General features: G+C 35.0%; 2 protein-coding genes across 2 annotated transcripts in view; both read left to right on the top strand.

Annotated features, from left to right (window-relative positions):
* LOC145670503 (proton channel OtopLc-like) overlaps nt 1-1,270 on the top strand; it is a 167,052-nt gene extending 165,782 nt beyond the window's left edge. Inside the window, exon 8 of the mRNA XM_081739251.1 lies at nt 475-1,270. Within this exon, the coding sequence (XP_081595377.1) occupies nt 475-1,267 (793 nt within the window). The 3' untranslated portion in view covers nt 1,268-1,270. The remainder of the gene's footprint in view (nt 1-474) is intronic.
* Nucleotides 1,271-12,317: 11,047 nt separating this feature from the next.
* LOC145670181 (uncharacterized) lies at nt 12,318-13,433 on the top strand. The gene has a single exon (XM_081738557.1). It carries the CDS (start codon nt 12,318-12,320, stop codon nt 13,431-13,433), a length of 1,116 nt encoding a protein of 371 aa, XP_081594683.1.
* Nucleotides 13,434-18,744: the final 5,311 nt, after the last annotated feature.

Genomic DNA, 18,744 nt, shown 5'->3' with positions numbered 1-18,744 from the left:
CACCAGTGGATTTTGGCTACATAGTAATAAATGAACACCTAGTATATATTACTTATTGACATTCAATATATCGTCCAGCTGTTAAAAACTACAAATATTTGCAGAAAATGACTGTGTACTATTTTTGTATTTCTCATTTGTTTGTCTCTATTTGTTGAAATTTGTATATTGTATGTATATTATTATGGTACACCTGTGTAATATGACCTGATTTTTTTTTATCAGAATTTCTTCCAACGTTAAAAATATTGTACTTTGTGTTTTGTACGACAAGTCTCAGTTTTTCCTATTGAAGAAACATTAGCCATAAAGTCATTATACGGTAGTTATTGTATAAAATGTAACTGTACATATGCTTTTTGTCAGTATATTTATCGGAATTTGATCTATATTAGTGCATGTTTCGGTTAAGATATCTCTGTCATGTGACATTTAATCCATCAAATTAAGTTTCTCTTTATTTCTTCTTTCCAGTCTAATAGCTGCAGCTGTAACGTATGTAATGGGTCAAAAAGTTGGCTACGGGAAATTACACAAGTGTTCAGAGGGAAAATCATGCATCTCGGACAATCAGAATAATTGGAGAGTCGACTGCCAAGGAGCCAGCAAAGGACTGTTTCTGGGTCTTCTCTGCCTTGTGGGTGGAGTAGTGATTTTAATAATATTCTTTGTAGTGAAAAATAACGACGAATTTCAGCCTCAATTGTTTTGGATTTGCCTAGGAACATTGGCTTCAATTTTAAGTATAAGTATAGTGCTCAGCGTTGTGGGATTTGTACAAATTCGAAAGTTATCCCTCACAAGTCGACAGCCGCAAGAACTTGATCGTATTTTGTCGTCTGCAACAATATTTGGAGTGTACTTATACTCTATTTTCGGAATGATAGTGGGGGCAAGTGATATCATGAACCCAAATCATGCGATGGTGTTTTCTACAAATCTTCTTTTGCTAATACAAGCATCATTACAAAGTACTTTAGTAGCAGAATGCATTCGACGAGCATGTATAACCAGGCATCAAATGGTTTCCAAACCAGGACGAGAAGTTGTAACGTTCTTATTGTTTGCAAACGCTGTTCTTTGGATTTTCGATACCTTTGTTACGCAGAGCTGGATGTCTCAGGAGCTTCAGTTACAGTTCTACGGTGTTCTAGCGTGGGGAGTTATTTCCAGAATCAGTCTCCCATTATTAATATTTTTCCGGTTTCACTCTTGTGTCATGTTGCTCGAAGTCTGGAAGCATTCCTATAGGATACGTGATAACTGACATGATGAATTGTCAGCCAGCCTAGATGAGAATCCTTCAGATCCGGGAGGATTTTCTTCGGCACTAAAATCTTCGTGTGCCAAACAAAAGAAGGTCACGCTAAAGGAGCCTCCAGAAAGCGATTCCAGTTATCATCATTGTTGTTGTAATGAATCAGATATTCGACCACACATGGCATATTCGGAATATGCAACTTTTGTGCCTGAATCTAGTCCAGACTCCGTAAGTTGGATGTATGTTGATCACACGGCCATAGAGAAAGCAGGACAATATTGGGAATTAGCTGATCGGTTGACTAGCATTTTCTGGGAATCTCAACAACCTGACATTATTTTTAAGAACAAATATGAAAATATTTGTTGTGCAAATCCATCGTTACCAGCATCTGATTGTTTTAATCCACAGTATCAGGTTAGTCCATTGTTTTCGGAAAGCATTTACAGTCCAGAAAACAGTGAGCGTATGATTCCACCTTACGGCGTACCACCTCAACCCTCTTTTCCGCCACTGTTTCTAGGCTGGCTGACTTTACCACATTCTTCAGGAACAAAACCAAAAAGTCCATTTCGTAAAGTTCCATGGCATTCAAATCTTCACATGTTAAAATTTTGATTTCTGTTTCAACAAAACACTTTTAGCAGCAACAAAAATTTTTTTAAAGAAGAATACAAAACCTGTGATATATGTTTCATTATGTAAAATAAGTTAGGTTAGTATGTGCATGTATATTGTGTATGTATGAGTTTTTCTTTGTAAATTAACATTGAAACAGGGTTTAGTTTTTATAATTAATGGTAATAAATTAGACATATTTTGAATATAAATGATATTTCAGTTTGTAAATATTGAATATTTGGATCAATTTTAAGCAGACACAGTTACACAAGTTTGTCATTGTGGTCAAAACATAGTTTGAGAATATGAAGACATTTTACTGTCTATAACGAACAGAATTTATTTTTTAATATTTAACTTTATCAAATGCGTAGTAGTTAATTTTAAATCTGTATCTTTAAAAGAGACGTATTTTTTTCAAAACATTAAAACAGAAATGCAAACAGTAAAATATGCATGATGGAAATATAATATCATAAACAATATTCATAAAAACGTGCGAAAGTAACTGAAACAATTAGCTGCTAGTGAAACTTTCTTTTAGAACAGTGTACAAATAACTTTCGTGAGTATTTTCAAAGAACATTCGAAGACCTCTTCGACAAGTTTTTATGTCCCTTAGTAGCTCGTCGACTGTCCATCGACTTTTTCCCTTCTTTGACCTCAAAGACTGTCAGACCGACTTCTTGTCCTGCTGTATTTCTTTCCTGAGCACCCATCTCCCTTTCTCCACTGAGCACTAAACTCTTCAAGCAAGTACTTAGCTCCAGCATCCACATAGGATTTTTGACTCTTCGGATATCACCTTTCTGTTCGTTTATTAATATCCATCTGACCGTCGTGATCACTCCTCTTCTTATCTTGGCTGAAAGCCATAATGCCTTTCCATAATTATGCAAAATGTTACTTATGCACGCAATTCTCTCTCAACAAGACTGCTTTCGGAAACGGAAGGGTATTATATAAGACGAGCCGAAAAAAGAAGTAGAGAAGATATTTAGAACTCAGAGAGTTAAAAATTACCTCCTTTGAAGATATCTATTACAAATACTGCTCTTTCGTTTTCTCGTGGCAGAAAGAATATCAACTCTCTTTAAAATTATTTCGTTGGATCATTTTTATTTTGGGCTATCAATGCAGTATTTTAATGTTTTTCCGTTTTCTCATACAAAATATCAATGATTCGAGCAATATATATATATATATATATATATATATATGAGTTTTATATATATATATATATATATATATATATATATATATATATATATATATATATATATAAAACTTCACTAGATTTTATTAATTCGGTAAGTCACATCGTTATGTGCTAATTATGAATTAATAAATACAGCTACCTGTATTTACACAGTTTGGCAATTCTGTTAAGAATTGAAGACCTTGGTGCAAGATAAGGATAGCTCCAATTTTACATTTGGTTCAGAATTGCAACAAAACTTCGTTAAAAATAAATTTGTTCTCCTTTCGCCTTCAAACTTCTGCTGAAGAAAGGTTTTATCTTATAATAAGATAAAGTATGTCTTCACAAAAAGTTTGGAAGCCAGAGTAAAATAAGTTTAAACGAAGTTTTGTTGCAATCCTGAGCCAAATGTAAAATTGGAGCTGCCCCCTTCTTGTACTGAGGTCTTCAATTCTGAAGTATAAACAGTTCTATATATATATATATATATATATATATATATATATATATATATATATATATATATATATATACTATATTTTCTTAAGTCATTATATATTGATGTGTAATAAAGGCGATTCACTAAAATTTATGGAAGGAGCAGCGTGACACACCTGTGGATCACTAGTATAACTGTTGAAAGTTGTATTATCCAGCATTTAATTGTTTTCCTTACTAGCACGGCAATACTGAATTTACAAACCATGTGATTCATCAGAATGCACAAACACTGGATAGTAAAAGTGTCAGAACTGCCATACAAAATCAAGTAACAAGTTTTATACTAGTTTTGACCAGTAAATGTCGAACTGTGGTTAGATGTACAAGTCAACATGATAAAATATAAGTAGAAAATTGAAAGTGTAAAATAAAGTAAATGTTGATATGTTAAAAGGTAAATATAAAACTATTTCGATGTATTTGAATTTCGATATAAAATCTAAAAAAACAAACAAACTATAATTATATTTCGAAAGGGAATTTTTGACACTTCAATATCGATCGAAAACAGCAAGTACAGTTCTACAAAGATAAGTTACTGGATAAGTTTTTCACAACATTCTTTGTGTAACTTTATTTCATATCAGTATGTAAGAAAGAAAACTGTGAATTTGAGATTATAGCTTTTAATTATATGAAGTAAGAAAAGGAAATCACTAACGGATAACTGAGATATCTTTCATTACGACCGTAAACTCTGTTCTTCGGATTCTACTACGAGGTTCAATCAAAAAGTTAGTTGTACTGCTTAAGAAAATAGAACAGGATAGAAATTTACAATAAGTTTATTTGTATCGTAAAGTTCCATTCACAATCTACTTTTTAACTAAAGTTCCATTCACAATCTACTTTTCAACTAAAGTTCCATTCACAATCTACTTTTCAACGTAAAGTTCCATTCACAATCTACTTTTCAACGTAAAGTTCCATTCACAATCTACTTTTCAACGTAATTGCCTCCGTTATTTAAGCATTTGTCGAGGCATGGTACAAGTTTTTTCATGCCTTCTGCAAAGAAATCCCGTCCAATGCCTGATAACCATTCTTGGGCTGCAGCATTCACCTCGTCAACCGAGTGGTACCGTCGCTTGGAAAGTTCGTCTGTCATGGGACCAAACACATGGAAGTCAGACGGTGAAAGGTTTGGGCTATAAGGAGGGTAGTCCCACACTTCACACCTAAACTTTGTCAGAAGTCTGCACTTTCTTGTGCTGTATGCGGTCTTGCTTTATCATAAAGGAAAACAATTGCATTGCATTTTCACCATACACTTCATGCAACTGTCGATAAATTTCAGTGCAGTTACACAAACAAATCACTGCACGCATTTCTAATTTGGACGCCACTTGGAGCTGTCGAGATATGTTTACGACTGATTATCAGAACACCTCCACTTGCGTCGTGAAAGCCCCTACGTCACACAATACAGTTACATGTCTGCAGTGTTGCCACACAGTTTCATCAAAATAGCCTTTGACCGAAAATATTTACGGAGTGCAACTAACTTTCTGACTAATTCACGTAAAATTATGGATTTATTACAGATATATTCATTTTGGAGAGGGTCTCGAACATTTTGGGATTTTTCATAGGTATTTCGTGCGCTAAATAACGATAATACTAAATGAAATCTGTTTTGAATGTCACCGTAGCAGCTATAATTCAGTAGTAAAGATGAACTTATAAAGTTTGAATGCAACAAAATTATTGACGAGAAAGTGCCAAACTATCTATTAAAAAGATTTTTAAGTGTATTATATATATATATTGTATGTTTAAATTTTCATTATTTTCAAATTGTAGACGTTATTACTATGTGTAAATAGTATAAAAGTATTGTGGTGTTGACGAATATTTTCTAGAACTTAGTTAATATATTTTATTATAGCAATTCACGTTACCCTTTTTCAAAAGTAAATATATGATGAGGTAAATACTCGAAACATCAGTGTTGGCTGTATGTTTCGTCTGATCAGAATTTTAATATATATGAAAGCAATAAAAAGATATACGTATATATGTAGGTACATGTATATAAGATAAGTAGTTGTAATCCAGCAGACTTTGACAATAGGATACTTCCAGTTCGAGATTGAACAATGTACATATTTTAAAAAAAATCAAAAATTGAGGCAGTGTCACCTCAGTTAAATATTTTTACCTTCTCTGTCTTGTACACTTAACATTTTGAAATCTTAATGCACATATAAGTCGTATAGATCCTTTTTTTGTTGGTATATAACATTGAGTGAGATAATTGAAACATTATTGAAAATCGTTTTAGTTTCGAAGCATAATAGTTGTATTGCCTAATCAGTGTTACACATATAACGGTTAATTTATTTCTCTAAACTTCAGGAATTCTTTAAAAACCTTTTATGAAAGTCATAAGATTTACAAGAAAATGTTTATTTTTGCACTTTACAAGGACAGTAAGGATGTTATAACAACTCGAAAAGTGCTATAATATTTAAAATAAAAAGGGAAGTGTCTTAGAAAGGTAAAACCCAGATTTTGTTACCCAGCTACATGAAAAGTACTAAATATGTATATATTAAACTTCATTTAATTGAAAACGTAATTAAACTTAACAGTTGTATACGTAACGTAGGTATATACAACCACAAACATATTTTTGAGAATGTTACGATTTTCAGGAAAGCTTTTTGCAAATTGAACTTAATTGTCATACATATCAACAAGTGAAAGATAATTAAAGGTTCTCTAAAGAAATTTGTTTCTCACTTTCAATTTTAAGTTTACTTATACATTGTCGGTGGTAACACTGTTCCTTTCAGAAATTAACCTCATTGTAATTAGAAAGAGTGAACTTAATCTTTGATGTAATATTGTTTTTATATGACCCATTTTAAATGTGGTTTATTTAATCTTTTCAAGAAATTGAACTTCCCTATTACCCAAAGTAATATCTTATTAGAAGAAAAAATTGCTATAAGAAATACACATTAACATTGTGAATTTTAAAGCAGGTAAACACATAAAATACATAACAAATATGAAAATAAAAGACGAATCTTTAATGCAATTATTCATTTCGCAGAGGCTTGAAGTGGCGTAAAAGGAGGAACAGATATAAAGTAAATGTAACTTAAATGATTGGGTAATATAAACTAGCTATTGAAAATAATAAAAGGTATTCGAAGACAGTTTAAAAAAATATGGAATAAACATTGAATTTGTTATAAAGCATAGGACAGATGTCATCTTACTAAAATCGTATATCTTGTTATACACTCAGAAAAGAAAGATTAGGAAAAGTTTTGTTACAGACATGGAAATGACATATATGAACATTAGAAACGATATGATTTGGTTCCGGAAGCATTTCAACTGTTGTTATATTATGCGAATTTGTTTGCTAACTTTGGATCAGCTATATGACTACTGTAAGTTGTAATTTCTTGAAACAGATTGGGAGAAAAATTACATGAGTAAATCATTTATAGTTATTTGTTACACTTTATGTATAGATATTTTAAATGTGTAAAGAAAAACTTTTGTATAAGTTAGGATAACAATTTCAGTTATAAACTGCCTTTGTACATACTTTGTGTATTGTATATATACCGCTGATGTAAGTTTTTAGTAAGATTAAGAAATACAAATATATTAGAAAACTGGACTTGTTATTGAACTCAAACCCTGCGGCAATTTTCCTTGGAAACTGGATAAGTACGTACGTATTTGCTACCAATTTTCACAATTTCAAATGTAAGCTTGTACTTGAAATTAATTGCGGTAACATTGTAACAAACAATTCTCCTTTTGTAAGTATTTCCTAGAATTTTATCCAGTTCAGATTACATTTTAATAAATTCGAACTGAATTGGCTTCTTTTTTATTTGCCGGGGAAAGTAGTAGTATTACCTGCCGAAAATTACGCTGGCACCTCAAAACAAGACATATTCAAAAGGTTGTCAATATGAAAAAAAAATCTATACAATACATATTTACATAGTTATCATGATACATTATGTCCTGAAATCTTTACAAATATTTTAGAAAAGTAATATCTATTTGCAGATGAAACAGAAAGAGAAGTATTATGACTGTTATTGTACTCTTGTAACGTCATCGTATTTAAGGTAGTTTTATATAAGGAACATATCACACCTTTTAAACAAAGTATTACTTATTACTCCATGGTAACTGTAAAGGGGTTATGAAATTTTCTAAAAATCCTGTAATTAGTGAAAATATGCAGCCGCACGGTTCAATTTGCCACAAACTCCTCATATGATTATAAGAAAATAAACTAGTAGTTATGGAACATAAACATAGAACTGTCTATTTCTACACGTGTTGATACAATACAAAGAATGTGAATATAATTTATGTCGTCTTTTCTTCTTTGGAAATTAGAAGTTATGGTAAAGACGAAATGTAATGTAAATCGGGACCATCCCTGCAACCGATGACCAGCGCCGTAACTTAGATTCTTTTCTGGTTGGGGGCAAGCATTAATAAGCTTATTTGGGCCCCCTAGAAAAAGTTGATTTTCTAATTATTGGGCCCCCTCTATCCAACTTTCTCTTAATCTTTATGGGCCCCCGGAGCCTGTGGACTCTCCCGCACAAGGTCTGCGGTTCCGTTAGTTACTCCCTGAGCCCCATTCCATACGTGACAAAATTATTAAGGGGACAATATTGATAAATCTCAAAGCCATACGAATAAATATTACTGAAATGGGTCCACGACTAATTTTTGTTTATTTACCTTTTGTGTGCTGTTTTGTTTATGTAATGTAGCGATCCTATTTGACGCTTCATTTCTAATTTCATGTTCGTATCGTATCGTACATGAAGTAAGAAAATTTTGTCTCAAAATGGGCCTCGTCGAACGGCGGGGAGCTTCCCTGGGGGGTAGTTGCTCCCTAACAAGTTGCGACCCTGGTTGGACATCTTATGGAATGGCTTTGTCCGTTCATCTGTCGAAATGCATTAGAGTAAACAACGTCAGAGATATCGAGATATGATTTTTGCAATCGATTCTCCAGAATAGGTTTCATCCCCTCCTCTTCTTGTAAGAAGTGAATGAAAACACAATTTACACGCACCAAAAATAGAAGTACAACAATTTGTTTTTTTTTAGATACACACAACTTTAATCTACCAATGGTAAGATACTGAGGTGCTTAAATTAGCGCCAGATAGAATTGCAGCGAGAATTGAAGTTTTAGTTGAGGAAGAGGCATCATTTCAGCTTTTGGAGAAATCACAGTAATGTTCAGATCACTTTGTTAATTTTCTTGTAATCAGAACTCTAATACATGAAGTTTAATCACTATAAGCACTCATTCGAATTCCAATTACCTTTTAGAGTAATAGTTTAGCTCACTTAAATTAAGTATTTGATATTTAAATTGTATAAAAGACCTTGTTAATTTTACACTACTTACTTCACTAAATGCTTTGTAACACATAAGGCAAGAATTTTGTGTTTTCGATATGAGTAATCGTGTCGAGTTTCAGATTTTATTGTTTAGCAGGGAACTCCTTAGCGAACTAAGTCAAGTAAATAAACTCACATTTAAGAGTAGTTATATGCGCTTTTAATTTACATTTCTGAGGAAATTCTTTACCACAATTAAAGCTACACAGACGTTACCAATTGTACCAGTAACCATCTGCATTTCATTTTATTTGTCTTAGAAAGCACTTCACCTTACTAAAGACAAATATCAATCATTTTACTGTACGAAAGTAAAGTTAAAATTCAGAGTACCTTTCCGAAGTCAAGGCAAATGTGTGAACAGTCATCAGTATGGGATGTGAAATTACCTTCCTGCTGGGAAATTTGCGACGCCTCGAATACTTTATTGCAATTTGTTTTTGAGAAAATTTCTTTCTGCATTCAGGTCAAATATGTGGCCTTTATTTATTAGTATTAACGTGAAACTACTCTTGTAAGAAAGCTGTTTGGCTCATCCAAGGCAAGTATGGATTCTCTTACCTGTGTGACTAACCGTGTACAATTTGAAATTACTTCTACATGAAGATTCCTCACCGCATTAAAACAAATCTATTTTCACTTAATTATATGAGTATCGATACGCAATTTCAAACTCTTGTTCTAAATAAACGTCTTGCCACAATGAAGGCACGTATATTGTAACTTACCTACACGAATCACAATATGCAACTACAAATTATATTTCTTAGCAAGTGCCTTGCCGCACTTAAAGCAAGTACTTGAGCCGCCACCTGTACGAGTAACAATGTGCTCTTTCAAATGACTTGATAAAACCCTTTGCCACAGATATATGACCTGTCATCCGTGTGAACCATCATGTGCTTTTCCAAGTTACTCTTCTCTGTAAAATCCTTGTCTTATTCCAGCAAATATACGACCTACCAATTTGAGTATCGATGTGATCATTTACGAAATTTTATTGTTTTATAATTCCCAAATTTAAGTGGTGGGGCAATGTAGCCGTCCCGAAATTTAAGACGAGAGTATCAACGTAACGATCTCCTGTGAAACGGAATAGACCCCCTACCTAATTACAACCATGTAACGTGATACAGCCCCATCTTTGTGAACTTTAAAGTAATACACTCAAAATACCAGCTTACGTTAATTAAAATTTCCCGCTCTGTTGCTTATGTATATTCCTGACATTTTTTTTTATAGAAAGACACATAAACTAATCAAATTGAGAGAAATATGTATTTATGTGCTAAGGACATTTATCAGTTATTACTCTAATTCCAAAATTTAATGGGTGGTCCTATGGGTCTCCAAAATTTTGGGAGGACGGTAATAATATACCCACGTCTTATGAAAGATGACGAACCCCTTATAAAAATATGTTGTAATAAAGCCTCATCAAGGAAGATAAATTTAAATCAATAACCGTGCACAAAATAGTTTGACAATTCTTTACCCATAGAAGGGAACAAACACTACCACCCAAATTTATAAATAAATATTTTGAGTTCCAGAGAACATTTATCAATTTTTACTTATTGACGGTTCCAAAATTTAAAATGTATTTCGGTGTATCCTTAAAAAAAAGTATAAAAGTATGTTTTATGGAATGAGTACGTAGATTTTGTAGTTAACCCAAGTTTATCAGAGAATCTCGATCTGCTGCTTTCAATTTTTAAGATTGATGTATACGTAAATCATCTAAACTTATATATCTGTATATCTGTTGTGTACTCTTTATGTTTTCTTACATTTTGCAAAATTTTTCTACCTGTATTCATTTCTCGTATTCAAGCTGATTTCGAACATTATTTGAAAATCTAACATTGCCGTGAACACGAAAAGAATTAAAACTGAATTTTTATTTCATTTACGTCAATACTTGTCTTTTCTACTTTTATTTTAGCCATCACAACATTCTGTATTAGTTTCCTATAAAATATGTGCTATTTCGTAAAATGATAGAGAGAATTGTTCTTATAGGTTATTTTCTATGTTAATAAGACTATTTGACCCTAAGAACTTATCTTGAATATAGGACACATGATTTACGAAATATTAAGTATACGTTAAGATTTAAAAAAATGGCGTCTACAATATGATAGACTCTGATAACAAACGCCTAACACCTAAATTAACTCAATGATGATTAAAAACAAATCGAAATAAAATTGTCGAATACAAATTTTTAATGAGGCTATATTTTGGGGTTACAGCCAGTTGAGGAAAATACTTTTAGGTTCTTACGAGCATGTTCAGTATCGAAAAGATGGAGTGTTCACGCCCACAGGACAAGAATACATTCAGACGAGCAACTTCCTATACTCGATATTAAAATCAGTTTGGATCGTCAGCATGTCGAAAGGCAATCAACATTCGGTGCTGGGATGATGTTTCATTGTGACCAGCGCATTCTCTTCACCTTGTTTCTATTTGCGTGTCAGATGGAGTGCAGAAAGATGATATTAGCAATTAACCCTACTAAATAATTATTAGAGGAAAGTGGCCAAAGTCGGACCCCGGTCCATAAGTCGGACCCCCCTGTTATTTCCGTTCGTAAATGCTTATGCGTACCGTCATAAATTGCAATGTGGAGAAAACATAACAAAGGTTGTGTAGTGTAATTGGCAACACTGAGTTACCACGTGCAGCTGCGTAGTGTCGCCATTATCGTTAAACCTGTGATTGCAAGTTTTTGTAGCGGAGCATAGAAGTTGGAATTTTTTTAGTTAGTCTAAGGTAAGTCACAATATTTTGTATAGTTTCTTGTTCTTTAAGTGCTGCTGTTCAAAACTATTATAGTGGGTTGTTTGTTTGTTTATTTAAGTTTATAGGCTAGGAAATATAATGAGCAAGGTGCCCTTAGTCGGACCCCCATGAGTGGCCAAACTCGGACCCCCTGAAACTAAGAAGTTTTATGTTTGTAAGTGTCATAAAAAGGAATCCCGCTTGTGAAGAAATTCTTCATATATATCGTTTCAGATGTCCCAGAGACAGACCAGTGTCCGTCGAAGAGGATGGGATCCCGAACAGATGGAAAATGCAATTGAATCAATTAGAAAAAAAAAATGGGTTGGAAAAAAGCATCTAAAGCATTCAATGTACCCAAAACAACATTGATGAGACTTGCCCAAGAAAGGCATGGAAGTCCAAAAGCGGCAGCACGAACAAAAATGGGAAGGCCTACAGTACTTGGTGACCAACTTGAACAAAAGTTAGTAGAGTATTGCCTTGTAATGGAGAAAGTTTTTTTTTTGATTAACAAGGGCGGACTTGCGACGGATGGCCGTGAATTTAGCTATTCGAAACAACTTGAAGCATCCCTTTAACAATGATGGTGCAGGTGCGAAATGGCTGAAACTTTTCCTTAAAGGACATAAGGCACAGTTGGCAGTGCGCAAACCGACTGGAACATCATATGCTAGGGCCGTAGGATTTACAGAAGAGAATGTTGGCAAGTTTTTTGACAACTATACACAAGAACTTGAGAAGAGGATGGCTGAAAGAATTTGGAACGTTGACGAGACCGGTTTGTCAATTGTGCAAAGTAAAGTTCCTTGCGTTATTGGACTAAAGGGGAAACGGCAGATAGGAGCCATCACCTCAGCTGAAAGAGGTTCCTTGATAACTGTGATAGTGGCAATGAGTGCAGCTGGCAATTTTGTTCCTCCATTGGTGATTTTTCCACGCACCAATATGAATTCAGCTCTAGAAAGAGGAAAACCTCCTGGAACTATTGTGACCGTTCATCCGTCAGGTTGGGTGCAATCGAATATATTCACCGAATGGTTCAAACACTTTATTCAACGAACGAAACCGTCTGAAGAGGAACCTGTGATGCTCATACTAGATGGGCATTCAAGCCATACTCGCAACGTCGACGTCATCGATCTCGCTAGGGCTAACCACGTCACAATCATTTCGCTACCACCTCATTCAACACACAAAATGCTACCCCTAGACCGCACCTTCATGGCTCCACTCAAAATTCACTATAGCGAAGAAGTGCGTATTTGGCTTAGGGAAAACCAGAGACCTCTTACTGCATTCGATGTCATGGAGCTGTTCGGTAAAGCATACGTTAAATGCCAAACTGCAGAGATCGCAATGAACGGGTTTCGCTGCACAGGCTTGTATCCCTTTAACAGGAACATTTATCAGTGCGTCACAAGCGGCTCAGTGCAGGGAGGGCTCAAACATGATACCTACCGTGTCTGTTGCGGAAGTGGTTTCTCCTCCAGAAAACACCAATCCTCGCCAGAACATAGTTTGCTGTTCTCCATCGCCATCCATGCTCGATCAGCCTGGTCCTTCGACTGCCTCTGTGTGTTCTGCAGTGGGTCCAATGGACATCAGCCCAGTTCCCATCATGAAGAAGAAGACTTCAACACGAGGTAGAAAGGCAATTTCATCCAATGTAATAACTTCTTCGCCATACAAAAATGACTTAATGCAGTCTAAGCGGAAGTCAAAGGAGAAGAAACGTAAAGAAGATAAAGGAAAAGGGGTTAAAAACAAAGGAGATGGAATCTCTGGAGTACGAAAAGGACAAAGAAAGAGACAAAGAATGGAAAGAAGATTGACAAGGATGAGCAAGAATATGAAAGTTCAGAAAGCGAAGGCTTTGTATTATTTGATACTGGAGATTCCGATATCGACATGCCGCACGGAGGTAACCCAACTAACGACGATGCTGAGTGCTTGTTCTGTGGTGACAAATTTTCCATGGACTGTAAAGAGGAATGATGGATACAGTGTGCAACGTGTGGTTTGTGGGAACATGCAGAGTGTACAGACAATGAGCAAGAGATCTATATTTGTGATTTCTGTCGTTAAGAAACAAAAAAGAGTTGGACTATTTTCATACCATCTATGTATTTTTCAGTTTACACTATATTTTGCATATTAACTATTGAACATTGAATTAATGTGTTTCAATACATTACTATTCTATTCTTCTATATTGTTTTGAATTTTATTTTAACTTTATTTTGTACTTTATTATGCTTAAACTGCATATTTCTGTCTTGTTAAGCTGAGTCAGAAGAAGGGGTCCGAATTTGGCAACATTTTCTCCACACTGCATTTTCGTCGCATTTTACGAAAAGCTTTATTAATAAAATTTGATTAGCTGTAACTTATATTCGAACACACACACGTTTAGGAAACATATCAAAGAACGCGTGTAAAAAAAATCAACTACAAATAATAAACAATAATAATTTTAGATGCAAAAAACAAAATGGGGGTCCGACTTTGGCCACTTTCCTATACAAAGGAGGTGGGCTGATAAGGGCCATTTTTCGCCCATCAGGCCCGAGATGTGAAATGCATGGTTTCCAATAGTATACCTCATAAAAATAAGAAAACAAATATATTTTGACGGAAAGCGCTATAAGTGAGAGGTAAAAAATAAATAAACAAAGACGTTAGTCGTGTGTTAATGAAGAAACGTAAACACTAATGTCATGAGTTGGAATCCGAGAAAGCAATAGTAAATAGAACACTAACGGCAAGAATAAGAAGAATGAAGTCTACTACGACTATGAGATCAATATGTTACATCGGAAATAATCAGGCATAGATAATAATCAGACAGCTGGAGACACTTGTAGCTAGTTTGCAGATTAGGCATCGTGCTTGCTGTCGTCATCCGAATCGCCACTGGACCATCGTGCAGCGGCGGCGTCTTGTAGTGTATGAGTATATTCTAGACTTGGTTTCTTAACTGCGGTGGAATTGTGGCGCCAGTAAGCCAGAAGCCATAGTACGGAAGCAACATGCCCACAACATCCGACGACCCGTGCGCCTACTTTACATTGACAGTACCACTGAACTCGGAGAACAGAAGCATCGTCATGATGTATGTAAAGAGAGTACATACCTTTGTCACTTAAGTGCTCGTGAGTGTAAGGATCGGATACATCAGGTAGCTATTGTTGGTCGTTGTTTTTAATCTTTCCCTCAGTATTGCAATATAACGTATCAATGACTTCCCATCAGTACTTCATTGACGCGTGGTATGTATGATTCTTCGATATATATATCTATTGCACAATTTCATGCCATTCTGCGATTGGTTTTCCTGCTCGCACTTTTACTCATACCACTTTCAGAAATGACACGCCTTCTCAATACTCCATAACGTGTTGTCTCTATTTTTGCTGCCCTATACACATATCCGCGCAAACAATACATTTTTTATATATTTTATTGACATGCTGAGCATGTATTTTCAGTCACAATCGGTAACTAACATCAGAGCTGGAGTCTCCAGTTGAACTCGTACATTACAGCGTATAAACGGTATTCATCGCTCTATACTCTCGCGCAATACATTTTGTTCTCTAATATGTAGAAGGACACACTGAACCAAAATCAGTTAGTACTCATATCAAAGGCTACACAGCGTTATATTATGACGAGTCAGATTTATTTTGGTTCATCGACTCCTTCTTCGTATAAGCCTCCATCAAAGACAGCAAACATTACCAAGATGTCGCAAAACTCTGAAACCAACTCTTTTTGGGCACTCATTTCTATGACTTACTATTTTCTTTATCACTTATCTATTATTTTTACATATGCAACAGATCTTCTAGTATACAAATACATTGCAAACTTGTCGGAATCGGACACTTCATTTTTCCGTTGTCTGATGGGCGAAAAATGGCCCTTATCCGCCCACCTCCTTTGTTTTTAATGTGTTCATTGGTAACTTATATAAAAGGATCTTCTTGTATTATGTCCGGATTCTGTTGATGACATCTTCGTATCTCAATATCGAACCTTATGGCAAAATAATTTCTAAAAACTAGAGGCTAACCCTTTTAAATTATGATGGCACAACACCTGTGCCATGGCGTCGACCTTCGGAATTTGCTTTATAAGTCTCTAGTCAAGCTTTTTAGACCGGGTTCTTTTGCAGCCTTGCGTGCTCTGTCTGGGGGCTGTGACGTCACAAACATGGACGATGGGTTTAAAATAAGGGTATATTTGAAAAGTTTTTTTTAAAAAAATCCCTGACACATTACTATTTACCCTAGAATTATGGTTTCGTTATGAGACAGGCTTTCGAAATGTACCACTCAAATTTCCCTATCGTGTACCAGAGAGAAAATACATTTTTCCCACTTTGAGCGGAAATTTTCCGCATTTGGTACACTTGAGGGAAATATTACGGACGCAGTTGGAAACACTGCTTTACTAGAAACAAAACGGGGTATGAGCCATGATCCTACGATAAATAGTCTTGACGCAATAGATGATTGAGTGAAAGTCTAAAAAATACCTCAAAAAAGCCATAATTTAAAAATTTAAACAGAAAACAAATGGAAAGGCACATGATGGCGGTGCATACACCACGCTTTAGTTCACCATGTGGCACTAGAAATAGTTATTTTCGAAATTGTGATGTTGCTGAGGTCAAATCAACTGGTTAGTTTCGTCATTGTATGTTACAGGAGCTACTATTTGCAGTTTCCAGGTTTTCAGGAGTTTGGGGACTGTATGTGATTTTGTTCTGTATCTAGGTCTAGCAGAAATGTCTTGCAGAATATGTACAGAAGAAGAGGATATTGGACTCAGGGTTTCGCAATTCTTTCTGAAATAGGTCCTGAACAATCTTCTTGGAAAAGTTGCAAGTACCTTATATCTGGTCAATTTTTGACAGAGGTGCCAGTTTGTTCGAAATCTTCCAGCTCCAGTGCAGCTATACTGATTGGAAATGTATCTTCACTTACTGGAACCTATGCAGCACATTTGCAAGGCTGCATGTATGATATTGTATACATTTACTGTCTGCTTTGACAAAACGCTGTCAGATTACATAGGTAAACAGTATTTAAGGCTCAAACAGGATTCACAGTTCAAATATTGTCTACTGGTAAGGAGGGGGTAAAGCAACTATTAATTCAAAATATTGCAGTGGTAACAGGTTTCAATTGTATTTTTGATCCTTTGAATCAATCCTAGCAATCCTTTCTTCTGAATAAGAAATATGATTGATTACATTTTGAATTTAGTATGTTGCCTCTTACAAGATAATATTTGCATTTTACATTAGTTTGGAAGCAAATGTCTTCACACCTTAGAATAAAATATTTTCTTTCATTGATTTAATCGGACATTGGTACAGTTAACAATTAGAGTTGAATTAAGTTTTGCAGGAATATAGTCTCTGTCACAAGGATGCATCCATACAATGTGGTGTTTGCCAACAAGATGATAGAACTGTCATAACTGTTGAGTGTAAACATACGTATTGTGACAATATGGGCCCCAACTGCTCAATGTAATGAAATAAGGGCCCAATTACCCAATATAATGAAAGACTGTCCAACACAATGAAATTAAGCCCAGTCCAACTGCCCAATTTATTGAAAGAAGGGCCGAAGGCCCCATGCAGAAACTAAATCAGTTTCCAATAATAAAAGACCATAGTGAAAGATAGGCCTAGCCACAATTCCAGTAACAAAAAGCCGTATTCAAAAGCTTAACTTACTAATGGAAGAAGGGTGTGTTGGCAGCATAATAGCCAGTGATTTAACGAATTATTTAACTTTCGTCTGTTTTAGTTTTCTCTCTTATCTCTTTCTTTCTTTATTGCCTTTGCGAGGGGGCCTAGCGGCCCTGGCCAGTCCGCTCCTACCTAGCATGCGCTTCTATGACGAACTTGGACCTGAGTTTGATTTCTGGAGGCAGAGCATTAAAGGCTATTCTCATTCCACTATAAATTGCAAGCTAAGGTCTAATACAAAATATCTGCTGGAAGGTGACGCGAAACTTAAGATTTAGAAAAAAAAAACCTTGTACTGAATGTGACCTTCAACTGTAATTGGAATGTCTTGAAGTATATTTACGAGTTAATATTTTAGCGCACTAAAATAGAAAACTGGAGTGGCCCACATCAGGTATTATACGCTTTATCGATGAGGACACTCTGTAAATGTATTGTCTTGCCACCAGAAATATGCTTTTCTCCGTTGCCACGCAATATATATATATATATATATATATATATTGGTTTTTCTTGTAACCAGTATGTATAAACGTCTGTAACAGTCAACGGTCTACGTACTGTGTAGCCACCGTTAGTAATCATGTGCAAATTCTACATATTTTTTAAATAGGAATCCAGACACAGTAAAGCTTGCGCAATCTGTATGAGTAGTCATTTGTAATTTCGAGATATTGTTTTGGAAGAAAATGCCTTAGTATATTGAAAGCAAGTATGCAGTAACCCACAATTATGTGTATTACAGCTAAGAAAGTGTAAACTACATAACTCGCAGTAATTATATGTGTATTATTGTGAATTAAAACAAACTATATGAACATAAACACACTTTTATTTAAGGCAAGTATAAGCTGTCTCATCTGATGAGTAATCAGGTCCATGAGTGGTTATGTGCAGTTTCAATACCAATTTGCTACTAAAAGCTTTTCCACATTTAGGGCAAGAATATGACCTGTTACCATTTTGATGCAGCATGTGATATTTCTGGACAGCATGGTTAATCATATGCACCCTCAAAGTACGTTTTAGACGAAACTCCTTGCCGCACTCAACACAAGTACGTGCTCTCCTACTTTTATGATAATCCATATGAACCTTTAAAGCACGTTTTCGATTAAATGCCATTCCGCACTCGAGGCATGCATGTGGCTTCTCCACTTTGTGTATATCCTGGTGCTTTTTAAGATAAGT

The sequence above is a fragment of the Thermobia domestica genome, chromosome 14 (genome assembly GCF_964235325.1).
Source record: "Thermobia domestica chromosome 14, izTheDome1.hap1.1, whole genome shotgun sequence".
NCBI lineage: Eukaryota > Metazoa > Arthropoda > Insecta > Zygentoma > Lepismatidae > Thermobia > Thermobia domestica.
Note: the sequence above shows the minus strand (reverse complement) of the source record. Positions and strands in the feature narration are given on the sequence as shown.

Coding starts and splice junctions, on each gene's coding strand:
- LOC145670181 (XM_081738557.1), top strand. CDS start 12,318: ATGGCCGTGAATTTAGCTATTCGAAACAACTTGAAGCATCCCTTTAAC.